General features: G+C 44.2%; 2 protein-coding genes across 3 annotated transcripts; both read left to right on the plus strand.

The window, feature by feature from the left end:
- The first annotated feature begins 341 nt into the window (after window positions 1-341).
- Window positions 342-9,285, plus strand: sall2 (spalt-like transcription factor 2). Of its 2 annotated transcripts, none has more exons than XM_028427733.1 (4): window positions 342-646; window positions 2,335-2,501; window positions 4,063-7,925; window positions 8,159-9,285. In XM_028427733.1, the coding sequence occupies exons 2-4, from the start codon at window positions 2,423-2,425 to the stop codon at window positions 8,456-8,458; spliced, it is 4,242 nt and encodes a 1,413-aa protein (XP_028283534.1). In that variant the 5' UTR covers window positions 342-646; window positions 2,335-2,422; the 3' UTR covers window positions 8,459-9,285. The 2 variants fall into 2 exon arrangements, with proteins under 2 accessions (XP_028283534.1, XP_028283533.1); XM_028427732.1 differs by having other exon boundaries at window positions 2,352-2,501.
- Window positions 9,286-10,405: 1,120 nt separating this feature from the next.
- Window positions 10,406-20,735, plus strand: mmp14b (matrix metallopeptidase 14b (membrane-inserted)). Its single transcript, XM_028427474.1, has 10 exons — window positions 10,406-10,998; window positions 16,394-16,542; window positions 16,628-16,750; window positions 16,877-17,184; window positions 17,578-17,739; window positions 17,821-17,981; window positions 18,063-18,201; window positions 18,280-18,430; window positions 19,113-19,228; window positions 19,319-20,735. Exons 1-10 carry the CDS (start codon window positions 10,900-10,902, stop codon window positions 19,786-19,788), a joined length of 1,878 nt encoding a protein of 625 aa, XP_028283275.1. The 5' UTR covers window positions 10,406-10,899; the 3' UTR covers window positions 19,789-20,735.
- The last annotated feature ends 3,747 nt before the right edge of the window (window positions 20,736-24,482 follow it).

The raw sequence follows: 24,482 nt of genomic DNA on the forward strand, positions 1-24,482 counted from the left end.
AATCAGAGTGCTTCAAAGCGACATTTGAAGTGTGTGTCTGTGTGTATATGTATGTGTGTGTGTGTTGCAGGCCTGTACTGTTATGTGACATGCACACTGAGAGCCAATGTGGAGGTAACCGTGGTCACGGTTTCCCTGAGGACCGTCTGGCGGCCAGGGCCATTAATTATAAGAGACAAGGAGACAGACAGCTAACCAGACAGACAGACAGACAGACAGACAGTACCGCAGCGAGCGCAGACAGGCCGGACAGGAGCAGGCCCCGACACATACAAAGAGAGGAAGAGGAGCAGCAGCACGCACGGCTAAGAGAGAAAAAAACAACATAATCCTCCCCCTGTAGCGCGAACAGCTCTCTGCACCGCCCCTGCTTCTGCTCCCGTCACTGGACTATGAGTAAATACATTCAGGCATAATAACCCTTTTGTCAAACAGAGAAAGAAACGCGATTTGCTCCGAAGATAAATAATTGAAAAAAAAATGCGGCTGTCCGACTGCGCATCCCTGGGAGTGAATAGGGAAATGCTGCGCCAGTGTCCCGGCTGAGAGACGAGAGCCGATCTTACCCAACACAAGCGCCCGAGCTGCCCCCCCTACTCCTGTCATTACACAATATCGCTGCCAAAAAATCATCGTTTCAAACATGGTAAGTTGTTTTTGTGTTATATTTATAAGAGGCTGTGTCGGCGACGAGCGGCCTGTCTGGGAAATGCACATCCGGGACAGTATTTTTTTTTTTTACGAGAAGTCATAATATTTTATGAATCATAACTTGTTATGATGTGGGAGCGCGCGTAGCGTGCAACAGGTCGCCGTACAGTAACGGGGACGCGCATCTCACCGCCGGGTTTTTGCGCTGGTTTTGGTTTCTTGGTTTGGTGGAGGGGGAGAAAAAAAAAGCGTCCGACCATTTTATCAAAGTGGCAAGATGGCACGAAAAAAAACACGAATGCCTTGTTGGCACGATGGAGTTCTGCGTAAAAGAATGAAGTATTGTCTGTTTTTACTGTTGACAACTATTACGAGTCATTATTTCTCTTTGACGGAATAGTATCGATTATGAAATGATGCGAATTTTTTACGGATTTATGATTTCATTTTTAATGAAACCGTTAGTTTTCATTAGAAAAGAGCTATGTTCGGAAATCGGTGATTGATGCTTTGGGGTCCAAAACAATGATGATACACGTCCGATGTGAAATGGTGTAATCACGGGCTATTAGTTGCAGACTGACACTGTCCAACAAAGGAAGATCTTTTTTTTAAGACTTGTCTCCTGATTTCATCATGTAATCAGTGATTCAGACTTCACATCAAAAACCTCCGGTGCATTTTTATTAATCTGTCCAGAGACAGAGAGAGAGGGGGGGGGGGTGTTGTTGGGAGGCATGTCACAGGGCACGGGTGAAAAATGATGATTTTTCTCCCCTCACTTTCACAGCCTGTCTTTTCTTTCGCTACCTAACTCCACGTGGTAAGCAGTCGGGATGAGGGTGAAAAAGGGAGCATTGTCCTCCAGTCAGTGGCCTTATGTGTTTGAGAGGCTCTGAGAGGGTGATGTGCACTCAGCTGTGCTCCCTCAACGCCATTGTTGCAAATTCCACCTCATTTCAACCCCGCTCTGTTTACCGAGCTTGTTTCGGAGGCGGTGGGAACAACATGGAATCCCATCCCATCACACAGCCTTCTACGCACACCTTCTATACGTTTTTAATTGGTGTGTGTGTGTGTGTGTGTGTGTGTGTGTGTGTGAGAGAGAGAGAGAGACAATATGTTCACCCGTCAGGAAAACTGACTTTATGTTCTGGCCTTTGCGCGCACCTGTGTGCACTCACTGTTTCCATCGGTGGCGCACAGAAAAGACACGCATCAGCGAGGGTTCGATTTTTACCCACATCAATAATCGGGAGTCCAGGCAAGGGCCACAATGTGATGAACTTGAGCGTCAATGTGTGAGGGTTTACTAAAGAGATGCAGTGGACTCTTGGCTCAAAAGACAGGGTGTGCACTCGCCATTTGAATGCAAAGTAGTGGATGAACAAATGAGCTGTGTGTGCGAGTGTGTGTGTATGTAAAGAGAAGCGAAGGAGGGCCAACGGTGAGTTTTGAGAAAAGGGAGACTTGTTGAGGGAAACTGTCACACATGCCTGTTTGGCTCTTAAGTTGTGTGTCTGTGTCTGTGTGTGTGTGTGTTTTTTTTCTTTCTGCATCACAATGGCACCACCGTGGACCCGCCTCAAGTCTAATCTCCCTGGATCATCCAGTAACATTTTTTTTTGGAAATAATGCTTCTTCTTTTTTTTTAGTTTGTCTTCATTTTGTCGTCTAATTTAGATACCTACTTTTTACAGCGCGCAGGGAGACAGAATAAAAGTTGTGTGTTGGCCAATGCGCCCCTGCGTCGGTCCCATCCTGCAGAAGCATGTCACGTCGGAAACAGAAACGACCCCAGCAACTTATGAGCCTGACCCCCGCCTGTGCCTGTCGGATACTTGAGAATGGTGAGAAATAGACTACACATTAGAAGAATACTAGGACTCATAGGATTTAGACTGGATGCTGAGTTCAAAGATGGCACCTTTTCCTTATAATGACATTTTGGCTGATATGTGCAGGTTTAAGTTCCATCCTATAAACATTGTAAATTGTGGAGATAAACTTGTCAAATCTCTGTTGGGAAATAACAGTTTTGGTAAAAGTAATTTTTATGTTCTCTTGTTGTTTTGACCCAATCTATTAATTGCCAAGCTATTTGCATGCTAAGAATTCGGAGGCTTGTAGAAACTAAGAACAAAGTCTTTAATTCATTCTGCGGCCACAAGCTGCTTCTTTTGCCCTTTAGAAGCCCAGTATCCTTACTCCCCCCTCTCTGCCAGGTTCAAAGACACAGACCACCCAGAATTAGGAGATCTATACAGTAAATCATTTTACATTTTTAAAAGTCTTACATTAACACAGTATTTTAGGAAGCAGCAAAGAGATGAGTGTGAGAGAGTCGAGGAAAAGGAAACTTTGTGAGGCACTGTGTAAGGTGTTCTAACTGCAATAGCATTAGACCCTATTGTCCCACTCCAGCTTTGTTACTAGCCGCTGAAGCATGAACATACCTATGAAGAAGTGTGTATGTGACAGTGTGCACCCACAGCTGTGTGTACTTGTATCTGTCTACTCTAGTTACAGAAGTAGTGACCACACCGTGTCCTGAAAATTGTAGCTTTTCATGTAAGTTTTGTATATGTTTGCGTGTGCATGAGCGCAGAAAGAGTTCTCTGCCGATGTGTTTCACCTTGACAGGTAAGCTGTGTGTCGGCTCTTTGCTTTCCCGAGCTAAGTTTGCTTATCAATGGTCTGTGAGTCATCATGTCTGTCTTCTCCCCTGTTTGTTTTCTTTTCACGTCACCTCTCTTCCTCTGACTGCCCCTAAACCGAAACAGGAATGCAACCCCAGTGTGTTTAAGGTCAAATCTGTCAGCCAACGTCCAGTACCCAACCAGAACCTAATCCTTAGCACCCCATTGGGCGACATGGGGGTAAAGTCTTTTAAGGAGATGAAAGAAAGACAGATTGAAATTAAAAAAAAGGAGGCAGGGATGGAAGAGTGTCTTAGGATGTGTCTTCTTTTTTTATTTGGGGAAGGGGTTAAAGTCCATTGTCTTGTGTGTGTTGCCCTGGAAACAAGGTAGGCTCCTCTGTGGGTGAGCGGTGTATTCATGCAGACCAGTGGAATCTCTGTATGTGTGCCTACATGCATGACTTGTGTGTGTGTGTTTGTGTGCCCGGTGACAGCTGTGAAAAGGCAGCAGTTGATGAGGTTGGACAGGACAAAGAGAAAAAAAGCAGAGGGGGGGATGATAAGGCAATGAAAATTAAACCCAGAGGTTAAAAGTCATTTCCTAGACGATTGAATTCTCTCATTTCTTAGATATCAAGGAGCCTCCTAAAACAGCCTTTACTTCTTTTTACAGGCAATTTCTGAAAATATGTCTTACAGACTAAACATTAACTAAACCATGTTTTGCCCCCATTTTGATTGAAATTACATTTCATTTTTATTTCTTTCAGTTTCCCCAGATGACAACTTGGCAGTGAAGTCTTGCGCCTTTATATCGGATTCTCCCTTGTGCTCTCCATCGTCTTCTCCTCAAAGCTCCCAGCTGCCCCTTGCTCTCTGTTCATCCTTCGAGGGCTCTCAAACGTCATCTGCAACCACTGAGGGTCCATCACTACCTTATTCACTGAGACAGTCCTCCCAACAGCCACTCAAACAGCAGCGCTCCCTCTCTCCTGATTTGTCTTCTCTCTCTACCCAAACACAAAAGCCGTCTTCCTTACAGTCTGGTAGCGAATCTACACCTTTGGCAAGTGCCCTTAACCACCCCTCCAGACGTGTACACATGGCCTCTCCCAAATTGGGGCTGTCAGCCACCACCACCACCTCTTCCTCGTCTTCATCATCCTCTGCTGCCCTATGTCCTCCACCACACCCTGGAAGTCCCAGTCGTGTGCCAGAGGGTCCCCCAAGTCCCGTTACTCCGACCCCAAGCCCAGGAGTAACCTCTGCTTCAGCTGCACCATCTAGGACCCAGCTGAGCATTGCCCTGATCCTGGAGGAGCTCCGCGTGCTGCAGCAAAGGCAAATTCACCAAATGCAGATAACTGAAGAGATCTGTAGACAGGTGCTACGCCTTGGTGGAGCCTCCTATAGCATAGACACACCATCCCAACATCTCCTCCCTGCCATCCCTCAGCTCTGCCTGGAAGGCAGCAAAAGGGCATCAAGCCCAATAACCCAAACAACTGCAACTCAGCCTTCCACCTCTGTGGCTCCTCTCCTGGCATGTTTCTCCTCTCTACTGCCTTCTCAGGCAGCCAACAAGCAAACACAGCCTTGCAGTTCATTGTCTCAGATCCTACAACCTCACAAGCAACAGACAGATGGGACTGGAGGGACTGCAGGGGCTCATGGTTTTCTGAGGGGGAGTTCTCAATCCTCGGCTATCTCCAGCTCCTCCTCTGTTTCCACCTCCATGACTTCCTCTACCCATCCCCTAGCTTTGACTTTAGCTTTACCCAATCGCTATCTGCATGAAAAGTCCCCCAATACCACATCAGTGAGTGGACACAGTGGCTTGTCTATCCTAAATTCATCAGTATCTATTGTCCCAAACTCACATCATGCTCTCCAATCCATCACTGGTGGAGGTGACTCCTCTGCCTCTACTTCCAACATTGGCCGTCTCCAGCATGCTTGTCGCTTTTGTGGAAAGATGTTCAGCAGTGATTCTGCTCTGCAGATACATCTCCGCTCACACACCGGGGAACGACCCTATCAATGTCCGGTGTGTCTCAGCCGCTTTACCACACGAGGCAACCTCAAGGTGCACTTTCTGCGACACCGTGAACAAAATCCAGAGCTTTCACTTTCGCTGCTGCCACCATCTTTGTTCGGGGTAGCATTAGGGGTCACTGGAGGATCAGATGTGGGACAAACCATGAGCAGTGGTAGCAGTACTAGTGGCATGAATATGATGCAGAAGAAGCGAAAAAGTAGGGCTGAAGATGAAACGTACAGCGATACTTTGGAAGTCAGTGGCACTGGTGCTGGGCTTTCTCTGGGGGCCACTGGTGGATCTGCACCTTCTACCTTACCCTTGCCCCCGAGTGTGGATCTGGCTTTGATTTCACACTCTCTCCTGCAGCTCAATAGAGCTGCAGCTGCAGCTGCTGCAGCCTCTATTGCTTCTGGCACATCCCACCCATCCTCCTCCTCCTCCTCCTCCTCTTCATCCTCTACCTCCTCTTTGGCTACCTCCCTTCTCTCAAACACTACCTTGTCTTCGTCTTCCACCATCACTGGGTTATTTAAGGGTTCCAAACAGCAGCAGTTTGATGAAAATACTCCTCCTCATGCTCCGATGCTTTCACCTACAGCTTACTCCCAGCTAGCCCATCTACCCAAGATTCTTTTTCCATCGGCCTCTTCTTCCTCTACACCTTCTTCACACCCATCTCTCTACAATCATGCAGCCTTAGGCTTGCTACGCACCCCACTACCCTCTACTCCAAGCTCCCACCAACATCCTTCTTCCAGCCATTCTCAGCTTTCCTTTCCATTCTCTTCCTTTTCTAAAGTCCCAGGTCCATCCACAACCATTTCATCCTCTCTGCCATCCTCCATAGCTACAACTACTCCAACATCTGAAACCTCTAAGCTGCAGAGGCTGGTGGAGAAACTAGAGAAGGCCCCTCATCACTCCTCTTCTCCATGGAGTTCGTCCTCTGCTTCCACTTCTATGCTGGAGATTTTAACTAGCAGTAACACTACCTCTTCAGCAAGTTCAGCCAACACTTTCACTGATGCCAGCACCTCTGCCACTTATGTAATGGCATCCCCACCCACTTCGAGTCTTGTCACCACCTCTGTTTCAAACTTCACCCGTGAGATGATTGCTGCCCTCAGCGTGGATGCTAATGGAACAGGTGCCACGGTGGGGGGTATGCTACCAACACTGAACATCACAGGTCCAGCTGGTCACTTGTCAACCAATCAGTGTGGGGTGTGTCTACGTGTGCTAAGCTGTCCCAGAGCACTACGGCTGCATCAGGCTACTCACCTTGGAGAGCGTCCTTTTCCTTGTAAGATATGTGGACGGTCATTTTCTACCAAAGGCAGCTTGCGGTCACATCTTGCCACCCATCATGCCCGACCACCTAATGCACGTGTCCAGAACTCTTGTCCTCTATGCCAGCGTAAATTCACCAATGCCCTCGTGCTTCAGCACCACATCCGTATGCACCTTGGTGGACAGTTGCCTCCAGAAGGCACAGAAGATTCTGCACATGAGATCCCAGCCGGATCTAATGCCAAAACCTTGTTACGATCTCAGTCTCAGTCCACTGATCCCAATGCCGCAACCAGTAAAACACCTTCTCAAGTTGGCCCCTCAAAAAGCAAAGCTCCAAGTTCACAATTTCTAACACAATCTGGCTCTGACGCTATTGGCAGCAATATGAGTTCAGATCTAAATAAAAATACCAGCAAAACAGCATCTGCACCCTCCAGCCCAGACCATATACCCCCCTCAGACCTTAGCCCTGATCCCTTCATGAATCCCAGCACACAGACTCCACCACCAGGCAGTGCAGACCCCCCAGTCCTTTGTGTCAGTGCTCCTATGCCAGCCCTCCAGCAGACAGATCTACATCCTCAAGGTACCGAAGACAACCAAGATCCACAACCAGCTACTGTTGATGTCCATCTTCCTAAATCTACCCCTTCACCACTTTCCTCTAGTGTTACCAAAACAACAGTGTCACCAATTCCTAAAGTAGTGGTCTGTGAAGAGGATGAAGCATCGATCTCCTCTGATGCCATTCTTGGCACTAAATCAAATGTGGAGGATTTAAAAAGCACACCTGTTCTCACTGTTCCCTTTGCTTACCCCTGTCCCAGTGTCACCTCTAACCCCATCCCAATGTCAGAAGATGTTTCTAACGCTGATGCAGCACCAACCTTAGAACCAGTCTCCTCAAGGTCCCAGTCACCAGAACTTGTGGAAGATGCTAATGATCCGCCTTCTGCACCTACATTACCAAAGCAAGACCAATCAACTGTGCCAGACAAAGATGCAGAAATGTCACCTGCTGTAGAGACTACAGATGCTACAGGTTCCGAAGTAAGAGGTGGATCACAGAGACCGGCCACTCGTGCAAGAGAGACACGCCAGAGTTTTCATTTTGGCTCCTATGGGAGGGCAGATCGTGTAGAAGGTGTCAAGATAGGTGGATCAGCTCCTGATGTGCCAGATGCTTCTGTCCCTATCAGCCTCGCTCCATCCCTCCCATCTCCGATGTCTCGCACTGAGAAGAAGACCTATTGCTGTGCTGAGTGTGGAAAAGAGTATGCAAGTCGCAGTGGACTTAAGGTTAGAAAATAAATGGTGGTATACAATTATCTTTAAGCTGTAAGATATATTGATATTGACTGAAGTAATTTGGCAATAGCAATTTGGGGCTAAAAGTTCAATATAGTGAGCATCTTATGGAACTTAAGAAAGAAGACATGTTAGTCAATGTGCATCTTCATGTGTGTCACATTGTGACAATGTTTAGTGGTTATACCCCATTAAGTATAATAGAATGTGATTTCTATTCACAGGGGCACATGAAACACCATGGAGTGATGACCAAAACATCACGTCCACCAGCCCGGAGTAGTCGTTCCTCTGCCGAACAACTTCCTTCTGCTACATCCATGACTTCCTTAAACATTCCAGCCACCAGGAGCTCATCAGGCTTCTGGAACCAGTACCAAGCCTTCCTCAACACCAGTAATGAGTCAATTAACGATCCAACAGCCACTGCTCGTGGAGAAAATGAGTCGGCACGGTCGTCAAAATCCTCCACTCAAACGAGAGTCTCTGAGGAAGCTGGGGAAGAGTCAAGTGAAGGGTCATAACTGGAATCAGCCTGACTGGCTGGAACATGTTCCTGTGTTTTCAATCATGTTTACCTTTTGGTGTAACTGAATGGACATTTGTATAGTACTACTTACTTAACACATCAGGTAGCCTGTAATTTTCATAGAGTAATATGTTTGTATGTGAGAGTTGTGAGTTCATCAGCTTGGTCTTGTTGTGTTTTAAAAAAAAAAGAGAGAGAGACAGCTGTTATACAAATAGAGATAAAGATGTTGGTGAAGTAGCAACATGAGTCCAGTTATTGCTGGATTGGTGACACTACCTTTGTGTCTGGCTGCAATTCTTAACAGACTGAAGCACATCCTAACAAAAAATATAGGTGTTTGAATGTAAGGAAAAGTCTCTGTTGTATCAGTGTTTCATACTAGAGCTGGCTCAGTTATCCATAGTGTTTGTTTTAACTTACCACATGGGTAAGAGTTATCACTGGTCATCTTCTTTAATGATGCAATGCAAAGAATACTAAAACAAAAAAAAGTTTCAATCATTAATGTCATTTTTGAATTTGGTACTATTGTGCCGTGTACCAAACCTCATACATTATGTCACCAAAGGAGGCTCAAGCTAACCAAAAGACATGATTTGGCAACATTTTGTCCTGGATTCTTTTACTTCACAATATGAATGTGTTTCTGTGGGGATTATATTCACTTTTGTCCCCATTTTGTGATAAAAAAAAAACAAAACAAAACATACACACTCATGTCATTGTGGTTTACTTTCCACTGTATTGTCCTGTCAAACCAGAAGCACACCTGCAGTGTTTGTGAGCCCAGTGACGACATGATCTTCTGTGTGACATTTGCCCTTCAGCTTTGTGAATATTCTGATTGTTGTTTGGTCTCAAAGTAATAACTGTAACACTTTTTTGTTTTCAGTTACTAAAGTGACTAAAACTTTAGGTTTCTATATATCTATCAAAATCTATGTCTGTTGTAAGTTGTACTTTAAATATCTCCATATTAAAAACCAATTTGGAAAAAAAAATCCTGCTCACTTTTGTTTATAAGAACTATAAGTTACATGCATAGGTCAACATGTTGTATTAAGCAGGAGGACGAGTGGAGCCGACCAGCAGCTGGTGGGTGCTTGTGACACAGCTGCCATAACAATTAGCTTTACCATATGGACATTATAGCACTCAATTTGTTTTACCAGACAGGAAGCAGGGGTCAGTAATAAATAAAAATAGATATAGATCAGATTACATAAACATTCAAAGTAACATTTTCCAAAGAGTTTCTGTGTCTGGTTTAGTATGAGGCAGATTTCTATTGAATTAGATTTCATTGTTAACTTGTGTTTGCAGTCCTACCACATCCCTCCATCAATAGAGGGCGCAATTCTCCCTTTTAAACTCAGTTTGCAACCCATCGACTGGATCACTCATTAGAGAAATAAAAAACTAATCTGTGTAAAACATTAAGCAGCTAACAACAAACCTCCAATGGCGGCATCACAGAGTCACAGATGTAGCCTAACTATATTTGGGCTTGATATAAATTGTTAAAAAGCTATTTTTACACTTAATCGTTGAGGAACCGTGATTATTTTAAGACTTCTGTTAATGGGAGCAAATGACTGCAATGATGAATTACCTTAGAATTATTTGGGGGAAATGATCTTAGAGAAACTTCAACTTTAATCCACATTCTTTCAGTTGCGTCACTTTTGGAAGACTTGGTCAATCAGAGCAGAGTCTGCGCTCTCTTTGGTCTACTGCCCTAATTTCAGGAGCCATTAACGTATTTTAATCACTGTCCATGACTTAGTAAAGGAGCCAACAGTGCCAAGTCTAATGCCGAGGTCACCAAGTTGATTCCAGCCCTCCATGGCAGAGGGGCGGGCTGATGTAGGAGGGGGGATGGTTTACAACCCTCTACTTTCCAACTAAAGGTCTCGGGGGAGTATCAAACTACCACGTCTGCAGAGGGGAGAGAGGGGAAGAGGAGAGGGGGGATCCAAATAAGCCGACAGGAGGCTAGTGAAGAGAGGACAGGAGGAGTTAGGACTGTTTCATGAAAACAAAGTCGGTTGCAACATCTGGAGCAAACGCGTAAGCTGAACTTGGACGTACAATACACACACGCTGCAGCTCCAGGCTTCCTGCTTCCGTGACGTCCGATCATTTTGGTTACGGTTCACCAAAACGCGCGGAGAATGCACAGAATGGATAAAAACATCTCATTGTTTTAGTAACTGAAGTTGCAGGACGCACAGCCTACCGTTTGATTTCGTACTACTGTGCGCAAAGTTTGTGTCGTTTGCGCAAGAAAATTCGGGCACGGGATTTTGTTTCCCCCTCCCATCAGATAATGTTTTGACAAAAAGCAAAAAAAAAAAAGAAAACAAGATAGTGAGAGCCGTTCCAGGGACATCTGCCCATTTTGTGTTACCTTTTCTGTGTAAAAGTCGAGTGATGGCACCACAGCTGAAATCTCTCGTCCGATTGCTGCTGCTGGCGGTGGCGTGGGAGGTGAGCGCGCAGGGAGCGACGGAGCGACAAATCAATCCAGAGGTGAGCAATGAATCCAGAAGTGAAGAAAAGACAGATAGTACAAGAAGAAGATTAGAGCATTGTAGTACATAAGGACACATGTAGAGCTAAAAAACAATCTGGATGAATAAAAGTAGAACTGATGATCTAAAATTGAATCAGGGTAAATAATAAATCTAGACTTGATAATTAAAACAAAACAACTGACAATGTTTTCCAGATTTGAGATGAAAAATATAAGGATAGAAATGAAAGAATTTAGTGAGTAAATGTGAGTAAAATGTAAAATTTCACATGACAGATTTTCTTCTGTCATATTAAATCATTTGTTCTGTGCTTTGTCATAACTTTGCATCCTGTTGAATAACAGATCTCTCAGCTGACTGCCGCTGGCACAGGGTTAATGGGAAGGGCTTCTGACCCTGGGTTAGAGGAAGCAAGTTATAATGATAATAGTGCTCATGAAAACAGTGAGAAATGCTGAGAGGGCAGAAGCAGGGGGACAAAAGAAACAAAAAAATACAGAGGAGAAATGCATGAGCTTGTATTGTGGTTGGGGCAGAGACGGAGGCAGTTTTTGTGGGAAAGGACGGTGGGATTGAGAATTGTGGGTATTCAGAGAGGGATGGGGAGATGTAATTGTGGACATCTGTCCTGAGTTACAGACCAAATGTGGGGGTGAGATGAGGGGGGGGGGGGGTCTCAGCTGCACTCAGCTGTGGAAAAAAACACCACAGTCTTAAGGACTTCATATTTAAGTACTGTCAGAGATCAGACACAGTACTTCTGATGTGCTGTGTTCTCTCTGCTGTGTCAGGCATCCTCACATCCCGCAGTGTTAGGAAGTCCTCTGGAAGGAAGTGACTTTGCTGTGATACTGCTACACACCTGTTTCCTTCAGCATCATTACCGAAGTTAAGATGCTGAAGCACACATTGCTCAGTGTGTGTGTGTGTGCGCCTCACTCATGAGGCCTATGGAATTATAATGCCATCTGTGCCAGTGGAAGAAAACTGGAGTTACTCCATTGACCTACATTAGACTGGAGACCTAAATGCACAGTACAATGTAAACAGGGACTCGCTTACTGTAATTTGGACGCTTTAAAATGTTATGACAAAAATAATATTTCCCTAGTTATCATGTTAACACTTTATAGGCAAGGGTGCAGAGTTCTTTCAGGATTTTTAATGCACTGGTGTGACTCTGAATCCAAAAGTACAAAGGTGGTGAGACATAAATTCAGATGAGATTTAATATAATGAGCAGATCTGGCAAATAAATCAAGTAAAAAAAATAATCTGTGCTTTTTCAATAACCTCAGCTGGTTTAGGTTACTAATATCTGTGCATGTTTCTGCCATGTTGTGGGATGTTTTAATTACAAATAAGTCTGATGAGATCAGCGGGTCTGTTCCGGAGAGATAAACAGCTGGAGGTTTGCGTGGACGCACAAGTCATTTCCTGTGGTTTTGTGGCACAGACAGGAAGTGGGCAGCTTCACCACTAAAACACACTGGTGTGTCAGCAACTACCTGCCTGCCAAACATACACAGACACACACACACACACATTCTTCCTTCATATATGAGTACAGTACAGGTCTTTTCATATGCACAGCTACAAAGAAATGCCTACAAGCTGATGTCACTGGCTACAAAGAGAGATTAATGGTCATGAAATGAGATGATGGCAGAGAGGACAGAGAGGAGGCTGTTGCAGATCAGAAAGAGGGCCATTGTGGAGATGTGGGTGATGCAATCTCTGAAAAAAAGAAAAAAGATGAAGCAATTATCCAGCTTGATAGGACAGGATGTAAATCACAGTTGTCATGCACACATCCTACAGAGGTAAAGTATGCCTCAGTCCTTCTCAAGGGAATAAGCTATGGTAACTCAGATTGTATGAATTGTAACTTTATACTAGTCAAATGTTGGACACCTGTCATTTAAAGGAAGGAAGAAAGGAAGGAGCGTGTAGTTTTTAGACAAAACCATTGTTATGGTCATCAGAGGGTGGGCTGGGGCGGCTTCCTTGAGGAAAGATAGGAGGTGTTACAGGAAATAAGGTAACACTCAAAGTCATTAGCTCATTTCCTGTTCATGAAGGTGGCGAGCAATGAGCCAAATTTTGGAGAATTTATTCATTTTTTTTTCCATTTTCAACAAAAACCTGCTATCGAGATTTGCTCTTAGAGATGTGTGTTTTTCCACTCATGTGTCACTGGGTGTTATTGGCGTTGGCTGAAGAAGGATTGTTTTAATAGACAGCAGCTGTGGGATCACACACACACACACACACACACACCGAGAGAGGTTTCTACATATGTGCTGAGGAGCTTCTGGCCAGAGGGGTTGGAGGTCGTAAATGTCGTCTTATAGAAACAACATAAGTGTTGGGCAAATATAGCAAAAAAAGAATTTAAAACATTTGCAAAGGTGTTGGAGTGATTTAACATGACCCACACAGAATTTCCTGACACGCATGCTAACAAGCTATAACGAGCTGTTGCAAGTGAAGTGGGCGTTATAATTTCATATGTTTATGACATCGGGCAAAGTGAGTGGATGTGTAATGAGGGACTCTGTGTGTGTGTGTGTGCTGTATATCCAGCATGCTTCAGTTGGACTCCCATCGCTGTTGACCAGAGTTTCTTTCCATTGGCTTTCACCGAATGGAACAACTGACTCGCTATTCCTTCATCTCCTTTTCTCATCCTATGCAAAAGCCAGTGCTCTGCCTAGTGACATCCATAGCAACCATTGTGTCATTCTTGTAGATTCTCCATTAAACTTACATCACTGCATGCAAGCAGGCTTTACCTCCAAAGCCTGAATTTGGCTTGTTACGTCTTGTTAAATATGAAGCGTTCATGAGTGATTCAGTTTAAACTGTCCTTTGTGAGTTGAAAATGTACCAAAGGAGATGGGAGATGCTTGTGCAGTTGCTAAGCAATGCATGGAAACAGCTCAACACTGTATTAAAATTAGTCATGTACCAAGCATATACATATATATATATATATATTTATAGCATATATGTGTTGCATATGCACATTAGTTCTCAGTGGAAATGCCCTCCTCTGTGTGTTTTTTTAAACTTTTGAACAGCTTACATGGTTATATGCATTCCTTTGGTCACATGAGTAAGTCCATGTATAATGGTCAGGACTCATCACCACGGTTGCTTAAAAAAAAATAGCAGAGAAGTTTGTTGCAAGTGGATGATGTGTGCCTCCTAGCTGTGTAAACTGTTGTAAAACACTCCAGCAGCTGTTGATTTATTAGTAATCAAGCTTTTCTGTAAATTATGTATGAGGATGTGCCGCTAAATAGTGACTCATACGTAAAAGGACTGGACTGGAAATCACAGCTCACCAACAAAAGACTGTATTAGCTTTGACTGTCATCTTGTGTGCCACTGTAAATAGTGACAATTTCCTCTTCCTGCTGCTGCGTTGGTGACCCGGCCTATTTGTGTGGTCAAAAATAACCGAGAGAGACGGTGAATAAGACTTTGTCATGTCACCTGAGGGACCCATGAAAGGGGTGTGAGAGCCTTAAAGTTAAAACAAGTGTTCAGTGTCATTCAACAGCAGCCCTTTGACTGAGCTGAGGGCAGAATTGGGATTTTTGTAGCAAAGAAAACAGTAGATATGTGAATGAGAAGAATAAGGTTTCAATCTCAGCCAAATGGGGCCTTAAAAACACTTTTTATATATCCATAGTGAATTTATTCAGCTCTGTGATGCTAATTTGCCTTCAGGAGAGGTTAACACTGTACTTATTAGAACAAACTACAGAAGTCTCATTATGACACTTAATTACCACCTCTACATCCAACTAACCTCCATCTCTCCCTCCATGTGTTCCTCTTTTTTCCCTGCTCATGCGGCCGTGCTGTAACAGTGGCAAACAGTGAGTCTTTATGCGTCCACTGGAGCTCCATGGGTGAGTCAGAACCAGAAAGGGCTCATTCAGGGGTAAAGTCTAAACACTGAGACCTCCATGTCTCCCGAGGACAGACAGAGAGGGAGAGATCAGACGTTGAAGGCCTCCAGAGCTACAATTCCACTCAAACTCAGCCAAGCTGGATGAGCACCAGGAATTCATTCAACTGTAATAAAAGTACAGATAATCTATGACAAAAAAGGCAGTTAAATGTGTCTCCCTTCTTTGTTTTTAACAACTATTAGCAACAGATACAGTAATAATCGAGCAGCGCAGGGTGTGGTTGTTCATGAGTATTTACCCTGAAGCCGCTGGGTTTTCCATAAGAGAGGGTTGAGGGAGAAGAGAAGGGGGGAGGAGTGAAGAGGCTAAGACAGAGACATGAACGTGGGGGGAAGAGTTTGACTTTGAGGTTTGGATGCAACTAGGAAGAAATTCCCAGTTAAATTACTGACTGACGCTGCAGCTCGACTGGAGACATCGGCTGAGGTTGCCCAAGGCCTGAGTCTCACCCTGGGACACTCCCTATCTTTTTCTTTCTCAATCCCCTACTCAGCAGATACATCTACTATGTCTGTCATCTTATAATCCAAAACAAATAGTTAGAATAGTAAAAGAAGAGCAGCTTTATCAACCTGCCGTAAATCTAAACCATAGAACCCATCCTCAACACGCATGGCTGCGTACAGCTTGAATGTCACCAGAGGTCTTGGGTTTTTTTTTCTCTGTGCTCACAATAGCTTCAGTGTTATTTTTCAGTTCCAGTTTGAAACGGAAGGAGAGAAAACTGTGTGGGAGAGGTGCAGAGCAAAGCCGCTGGCATCAGGCCAGATGTCAAACCAGCACCGCAGAGAAATGGGTTTCCAGGGGAAAGTAAGGTCATAGTCAGCAGAGACTGAGATATCTGGAGCGCTCAGTGACCATCAGAATATGCACTTTCATGCACGAACGTACTCATACGAGGTCTGCATTCGCACAAAAGTAGAGGAGTACAGATTAACTCCAGAGCAGAAACTGAAGTTAATGTTTAATACCTCCCGAGGGAAGTTCCCTCATCCAGTTTGTGCTGTCCTTGTCCTTGTTTGGCAGTGTTCTTTCAATCAGCTACAGTCCACACTCTCACTGGAGCGTCCAGTGTTGATGGTTGAATAGCATCTATGTGTAGTCATTGCATGGAGACCTGCCAGGTGCTTTAAACTGATTTCGCTCCTGCTGGATACAAGATACCAAAACACAGAGAGAATTCATTAAAGAGCTCATATTCGCTGTCAGTGTGGAATGTGTTTTTTCTGCAGCCGCATGAAAAACAACCTGAACTTGTACTTCTTGTAACTGATGATCCCCATTAGTTCCTTTGCATTGGTTTAAAAACAAAAATCACATGATGTTTTTCCTTTTCTTTCTCTGTACTAAGAGTAAAGTTCCCCAGTCTGACTTTGAGTACCTTTTTTTGTTGTTGTTGTGTAGTCATGGCTGCAACAGTACGGTTACCTGCCACCAGGAGACTTGAGGACCCACGCCCTGCGCTCACCTCACTCCATCACCTCAGCCATCGCCGCCATGCAGAGGTTCTACGGCCTCACCATCACTGGCACCTTCGATGAAAACACTGTTCAGTGAGAGCCATCAGAACAGCTTTATTTGGCTAGAGATTGCAGCTGGACAGTTTCTGACCTTGCTGTGTCTTTTGTCTTCTGTCAGGGCCATGCAGCGGCCGCGCTGTGGCGTGCCAGACAAGTTTGGTGCTGAGCTGAAGAGCAACCTGAGAAGGAAGCGATACGCCATTCAGGGCCTGAAATGGCAGAAGACAGAGATCACTTTTTCGTAAGTGAATGTCATGATGTCTTTATCTTTTTGTTCTGATGTAGTTACTGAAGATGTATATATGAAGAGAAATTAACTTTCCTGTTCTTTTCCATCCTTCCTTCCTCACACCCACACACTGTTTAGTATACAGAACTACACCCCAAAGGTAGGCGAGTATGAGACCCACCAGGCCATCAGAAAGGCCTTTGCAGTGTGGGAGAGCGTCACCCCGCTTCGTTTCCGGGAAATTCCCTACAGCTACATACGGGACAAGGTGGAGGAGTTTGCCGACATTATGCTCTTCTTTGCTGACGGTTTCCATGGTGACAGCAGCCCATTTGATGGTGAGGGAGGCTTCCTAGCACACGCCTATTTTCCCGGGAACGGCATCGGTGGGGATACTCACTTTGATGCCGCAGAACCGTGGACAATTGGAAACCGGGATTTGTCAGGTGAGGCTTGTTGACGTTTTTTTTCCTTACCCAAAAAACACACTTTTAATGCTTGAGTTACTTTGGATGTTGTGAGTCTTCATTATGCTGTCACAAGCAAAACCTGTGCAGGAGGCAACATGCCCAGTCTCGTGCCAGTACACTTGAGGCACTGAATGTCTGTGTGAGATCTTTGGAGCCTTGCAGCAATACAGAAATGTGTGGTGTCAGCTCTTTGAGGCAGACACATCTTCACATGACCTGTTGTTTTTTTTGATCTGCTGGTTTAATTGTGAGTCACAGGATCAAGAGGCAGAAACTTCCTCAATCTTTTGTACGAATTTTTTGTGTCTCATCAGGTTAAGTCTTATTAATAGAAATACTCATGTTGTTCTGGTGTGGACACATTTCCAGGTAATGATGTTTTCCTTGTCGCGGTGCACGAACTGGGTCACGCTTTGGGTCTGGAGCATTCCAACGACCCATCGGCTATCATGGCTCCCTTCTACCAGTGGATGGACACTGAGAACTTCCAACTTCCAGACGATGACCGACGAGGCATTCAGAAGCTTTACTGTGCGTAAAGTTCATTTTACATGCTAAAATCTACAAAAAATAAAGAATTACAGTAATGTCATATACCCTTTGTTCAAACAGGGTCCGGATCAGACCCTAACCCACCTCCTGTAACACCGCGTTCACCTTACCCCAACCCTGACCCAACATATTCACCTGACAAGCCTCGCTTTGGCCCCAACATTTGTGATGGACACTTCGACACAATCGCCATCCTCAGAGGAGAAATGTTTGTATTCAAGGTAAAGCCTCCTAAGTGTGATGGAGTTTTTACAGTTTGACTTTGTCTTATAGGCAGTCAGTAATTTTTTTTCCCTTTTTAGGACAAGTGGTTTTGGCGAGTACGCAACAACCACGTGTTAGATGGTTACCCAATGCCGATTGGTCACTTCTGGAGGGGTTTACCCACACATATTAATTCTGCGTTTGAGAGGGAAGATGGGAAGTTTGCTTTCTTTAAAGGTAAGTTAATAAAATAGGAGTAAATGAATGGCTCAACACTTGTCTACGCTCTGTCTAATACTCTCTGTCTGTCTCCAGGCGACAGGTATTGGGTGTTCAGCGAATCTATCCTTGACTCTGGTTACCCCAAGAGTCTTAAAGAAATGGGCAGCGGGCTTCCAAAAGATCGGATCGACGCTGCTCTCTACTACACTCCCACTGGACAGACATTTTTCTTCAGAGCAAACAAGTTAGTCATGGTCATCATGCTGAAGTTTGTAAACTTGTGATTTTAGGGAAACTGTGTCACCATCCCCTAGCAGCTGTGTTTGAGTAGTGACTCCAACACACACACACACACACACTCTCCTGAGTTACAAAACTGCTTCTCATTTGAACTTGAAAATAAACATTGAGGTAACATTAATGCTTGCAGAGCTTTTCCGGATGTATGACAACATTTCTGCTGAAACACTGATGTTGTGGTCAACCCGGCAATTTAACTCAGCACAAACACACTCAAATCAGAGCGTACTTTAGATTTTTGGGGTCAAGAGCAGGTCGGGTCTAAATTCTGTCAGAACTCAGTTTGATCCTTGAAGTCATGTTTTAGAACTTCAGTCAAACCTCAGGTCCATTCCTTTAGAGTACTTGTTTATGTCCAGGTCCAGGCCAAATCTGTCCAGCAGGGTCAAAACAAGTCCATCATGTTTTTAGTCCAGACCCAAAGAAAAGGCATGTTAAGTTCTAAATCCAAGTCAGTGTGTGTATGCCCACTTCAAGAATATCCGGACCAAGCCTCAGTCACTGCTCCATTTTATCAAGCTAGGACTAAGTCTTTTAGAGCAAGTCCAAGTCCAGAAGTCTGCACATGCAGTATGAATGCAAGCAGGGATGAGAGTTCTGTTCTTTACCTTTCCTTCTGTGTGTAGGTATTACCGCTTCAATGAGGAATCACGAACAGTTGATGATGGATATCCAAAATCCGTGAGCGTGTGGCAGGGGGTGCCTGACAACATCAAGGCAGCCTTCATGAGCAAAGATCAAGGTAAGGGTGTTACATCTTAGATGCATCTTAGTTTCACTCAGTGTGATCTGTTGAGATTTATTTCTCCCATGTCTCACCTCCACCTCTCAGCGTACACCTACTTCTACAAAGCCAATAAGTACTGGAAGTTCAACAATCAGATTATGCGTGTGGAGCCCGGATACCCCAAATCAGCTCTTCGTGACTGGATGGGATGCCCCAATGAAGACCCCAAGACGGACGGAGGAAGAGGTGGTGGTGGACACGACAAGGACAAGGAGAGGGACAAAGATAAGGAGAGGGAGAGAGAGAAGGACAGAGGACGGGAGGATAAGGACACGACTAGAGATAGAGAGACAGACAGAGAGAGGGAGAGGAAGCCAGATGAGGAAGATGAGGAGGTGGAAGTGGATGTGACCATTGTTGAGACAGATCATGGCAGTGGAGCAGCGGCGGTGGTCGTGCCACTGTTCCTGTTAGTGTGCGTGATTGCAACGTTGGCGGCCTTGGTGTTTTTCCGCCTGTACGGTACCCCGCGCCGACTCCTCTACTGCCAACGATCTCTACTGGACAAGGTGTAGATGGAGGCGGAGGAGGAAGAGGAGGAGGAGGAGGAGGGGAGATGGAGAGGGGAGAAAGAAAGAAAGAAAAAAGAAACTGGGAGAAAATGTTCCAGAATGATAACAGGGCAGGAGAGAAAGAGGTGAAACAGGAGAAAGAGCAGAAGGAAAAGTGCCAGACTTGCATTTTAAAATATTCTTACCACTGCCAAATTCCTTTTACTCTATCTCTAAACCACTCAGACCTTCCATTTTTTCCCCTCTCCTTTCTGTCTCCCTGCCTCTGCCTCTTCATGTGGTTACTGACGCCAGCTCATTGCTGTTTGTTTTAGCTTTTTTCAAAGTGTTACTTTTAGTATTTTGTCAGTGGTCAGTGTTTGTGTCCTTGTGAATTTCCACTTTCAGTCTGCATCCTCACGACGCCCGTTCCAGGCACGTTATGTTGTACAAACAGTTTGCAAGCTGTTTGATTGTTCACCCCATCCCCCTTTTTAACTTGCACACACTCACATAATTGGAAACCGCAGTGACACGGTGGTCACTATGATTCCTAATCTTCCAGTAAAGCAACATGTCAGAGCCTGTATGGACCATAAAAGGGAAACAAACCAATATCAGCTTAACATCCTAATGAAGCATGAGATACACTCATATCAGAGTAAAGCAATAAATGCAATTGTCTTTTTTTTTTAAATGCCTTTAGTGATGATGATTATTATAAATGATGCTGTCATTACTATTATGACCATTACTATTATTGTTGTTGTCCTCCCTGTAAAGAATGTTTTTGTATATTGTCATTAAAAAGTCCTGCTGGACAGTGACATACAGTTTTGAAAGTGGCCTTAATTTTATATATGTGGGGACAGTGAATGGGTAAAGGGGTTATGTATTCTTGAAACTTGATTGTTTTTTTTCTTACATTGAATCCATCTCAAATGAAAATAAATCGAAGACCTGAAAATGACTCCTTTTTGTCATTGTACTTACTTGTGTACAGTTTTCAAATCATGGTGCTGCAAATGCTAGTCAGGGGTTAAATAAGTAGTTTAACAACGATGATAATAATACTAGTGATGATGATAATGATGATAACCATCTAGATTTCTCACTAAGATTATGTGTGTACCTGCTTTACTTATATTTTAAAGCTTTTCTTACATAATAAAGTAATTTCAAAAAGCTTCCTGTGCTTTGATTGTCACTTGGTAAGTTTTTTTTTTAATCCCATAATTTCTCTGCCTTCTGTTCTTTCTCTTAATCTGTTAATGCAGTAGTATTCTTTTCTTCTATTAAACCCATCTCTTACCTCTTTTACTACTCGTATCGATCATGTCTTTTTTTCCATCTGGTGTTCCCCTAGTCTTCCTGGACCTCCAGGTTTCTTGCTCCCCGACCGCACCACTCTGCGTTACTGGGGCCTCGGAAACTGGCAGGCCAGAAACTGGGTCGGAAAACGCGGACTGGATCCAAAGCCTAAGTAGAAACAGGGATGAAGATGATTGTATAAACCCGTTGCTGCACAGCAGGAAAACATATCTCGACTATACAGTTAGAGTGTGTGTGTGTGTGTGTGTGTGTCCATACTTATGAGGACAAGCAATCTTCACAAGCACAGGATAATAAGGAAAGTCAAGCAAAGTGTTTTTGGATTTAAATACATTTTCACTATGGACTCTGTGAATGGGTGAACACAGGTCCTCACAAGTACAGCAACACAAACTAACACTTGTGCATTTTTGCTCTGCTATAAATGCCTTTACTCGTGCATTATGCACTTTGTATGTGCGCCCTCCCAACGACCGTAAGCCAATAAAAGCTCGAACAGCAAACTTAGGCGTCTCCCCTACTCCTTAATGAGCCCACTAATGAACAACTGACACAGACACATTATACACACTGCAGAGATGACAGAGCAGAGTGGGTGGGGGTCAGCGATTCTATGATATGTTATGATTACAGCAAACAGGGTTCATATGCAATTAAAACGATGAGGTATTTTCCTATTGTGCAGCAGCAGCAGAGATTTAGGGCGCCCATTTGTCTCCAGTTTTTTTGCTGCAGTGTTTTGAAGAGCTGAGGCTGGAGAGAGAGAGAGAGAGAGAGAGAGAAGTCACGAGGTTTTTCTTTTTTTGTGGGGGCGGGGGGTGGTGGGGGGTGGTGGGGTGGGGGGTAGGAGTAGATGAAGGAGGAGTGAGGAGGGTTAAGTCACATTTGGAGGCCAGAGATGGAGGAGCAGAATTCCATGAGCAACATCTGGAATTCCAACTGCATCATGTGAGCCAGACACACAGCAGGACACAGCAGTTAAAGGGATGGGGGGGGGGTGGTTAAGATCTGTTTGACTGACTTTTCTGACCATGTCGAGGTGAAGGGTGATAAAGGCACAATGAAAGGCATGTGAAGACTGAATCAGCCGGACTTTTCTTTCCTGTAAGAGGGATTCACTGCATCATTTACACACAGTGCTGCTTTTGTTGCTTCACTCATCTCTGCACACACAAGTCAGATCATCTACTATAGCTGTGGGGTCACCATTTGATGTTTTCTGTCAGACCCAGCTGACTCTGCAGAGTGGAGAAAAGAATTGCTTCAGCATAATTCTTCCCCACAGTCCTCTCCTTTCTCTTCTCTGTGTGTAACTGGAGAGCTTTTCTTCACTGTCTGCAAAATGACTCACTTCTTTTTTTCTTTTTTTTTGTTTTCACAAAGGCCAACAAAAGACCACACCACAATGCCCCGGCCTCTTCCAGCTATCCTGCTCACATTTCACCCAGATAAATGAGAAGGTAATTTTTAGTCCTGATTCCACAACAGCCTCAGTTCCACCCTGTCATCCATTCCTCTATCCAACAAACATCATTAGCAAGTTCTGTTAGTTATGTATCTGTGTTTCTCCGAGCTGGACACTTCCTGTGCTGGCATGTACAGCCTGCAGGCTGATGAATAGAAACTTCCCAACAGGGGAAGTCCTGTTCTTGTGTCTCATTATAGGCACTACATTGTAACTGTGAATTCCCCATAGAGTGAGAAATGATGAACAGAGAATGGTTATTGTTGCCCAACTCTGCCTGGTAAACCAGGATGTGGGATGATAGAAAGGTGGAAACTGGTGAACGGGCTACATGGGTTACACATGGTTTTTATTTGCATCAGTTAAAAGTTCTGCCACATCCTGCACCAAGCACTAATATAACAAACAGGAACAGGGGGATTTACCCTCATCTTTCTCCTACTCACACACACACACACAGAACAAAAGTTAGTGAAAGAACAACAACAAAAAAATAACTTGTAGCAGGTAAAGCAGGAATTAAGATTAAGTCAGTTGACCTTTGACTTTTTAAGGGGGTAATCCAGCATATAAATAACTTCAATAAAACTGTAAAAATTATAGTTTGAGGTGGACCCTGTATAATCCCTAGTTTTGGGTTACACAAAAAAAAGATCCCGAGGCTCTTTTCTGTATGTTCTCATATGAATTAAATGCATAGGAATTAAAACGTGCCAATATGTGGTGGGTCTTTTGTCTTTGTTTTGAACCCAAACACGTTTATGCTCAGCTGTATGTAATGAAAATGAAGAAAAAAACTGCAGACATTAGCAGGAAAGGTTTTAAAATGGCTCTCGCTGTATGTTGTGCCAGCGAGGCAGCCTGCACAAAAGGCGATCCTGAAACTGACTGATATAACGTGAATGGCATGCAGCCATTGTTAAAGTTCTTCATTAAAGCAGTGCGTTTCCTGCTATGACATGTCAAAATGCAGCGAAAAGGCCTGCTGAGGCTCAGAGGAGATTTCTTTTCTATTTAAGTGATTTATACATTTTCAAATAGAAAGTATGCGACATTTAAACAAGTGCTACACGCTCTGGAAGGGCTTCAGCAGTGCTACAATCACAAACACCGTTTATTTGTGGTGTGTGCTGCCAGTGGAAGAGAGGGATTAATAACCAATACTTTTTTCCCCTTTTGACTGCATATTATTATTATTCCATTTAGCTACACATGGAGCTATGCATGGAAAATAACTCCCCCCCACCCCACATTATTTAATCATATTACTGTGTGTCCATGATGTTCCAATCTCAGGCGTTTTTGTTTTTTTCACGATTTGTGATCTTTGTGCAGTTTTGTCAGTCCGTGCCAACCGCACAGTGCTGCTGAATCTGCTGGAAGCTATCAGCTTAAAGCTGCGTGCCCATTTTTTTTTTGCCACACTTATCACAAAGTCTGCACTTTTAATTGGGTGTGGTGCAGTGGGAGAAGTCTTTTAAATGTCAAGAGGGAGGTATTGTGTGGGTAAAGAAAAAATACAGGTGCAAGGAAGTTAAACATCAACTTTCTAAAGTCTTTATAGTCCAACATTCTTTTTTTTTCTCAAAGCCATGGTTTCCCAAGCTCTACAAGAAAACAGCTCCATTACAGGAGACGCTGATTCAGGCTCTACAAGCTGAGGATACCCTATCCTCGATCCAGCTATATCCACAAGGAACACCCCCCCATCCTCCCCCACCCCCTTTTTGCTCCGACAGCCAACCATGCATACAGTCACTGTCTGAACTTTTGACCACAAAAAAAAGAGAAGCACCAAGACCCCAGGACTCCTTATTCTTAGTCCTCAACCTCCCCACATCTATTGCAGCCTGTTAATGAAGTACCACACAACCTCATGCATGGGTTTTCTTTCTATCGCCGCCTCTTGATTCGCAAGAAG

This window comes from Parambassis ranga, chromosome 17 (genome assembly GCF_900634625.1).
Source record: "Parambassis ranga chromosome 17, fParRan2.1, whole genome shotgun sequence".
Taxonomy (NCBI): domain Eukaryota; kingdom Metazoa; phylum Chordata; class Actinopteri; family Ambassidae; genus Parambassis; species Parambassis ranga.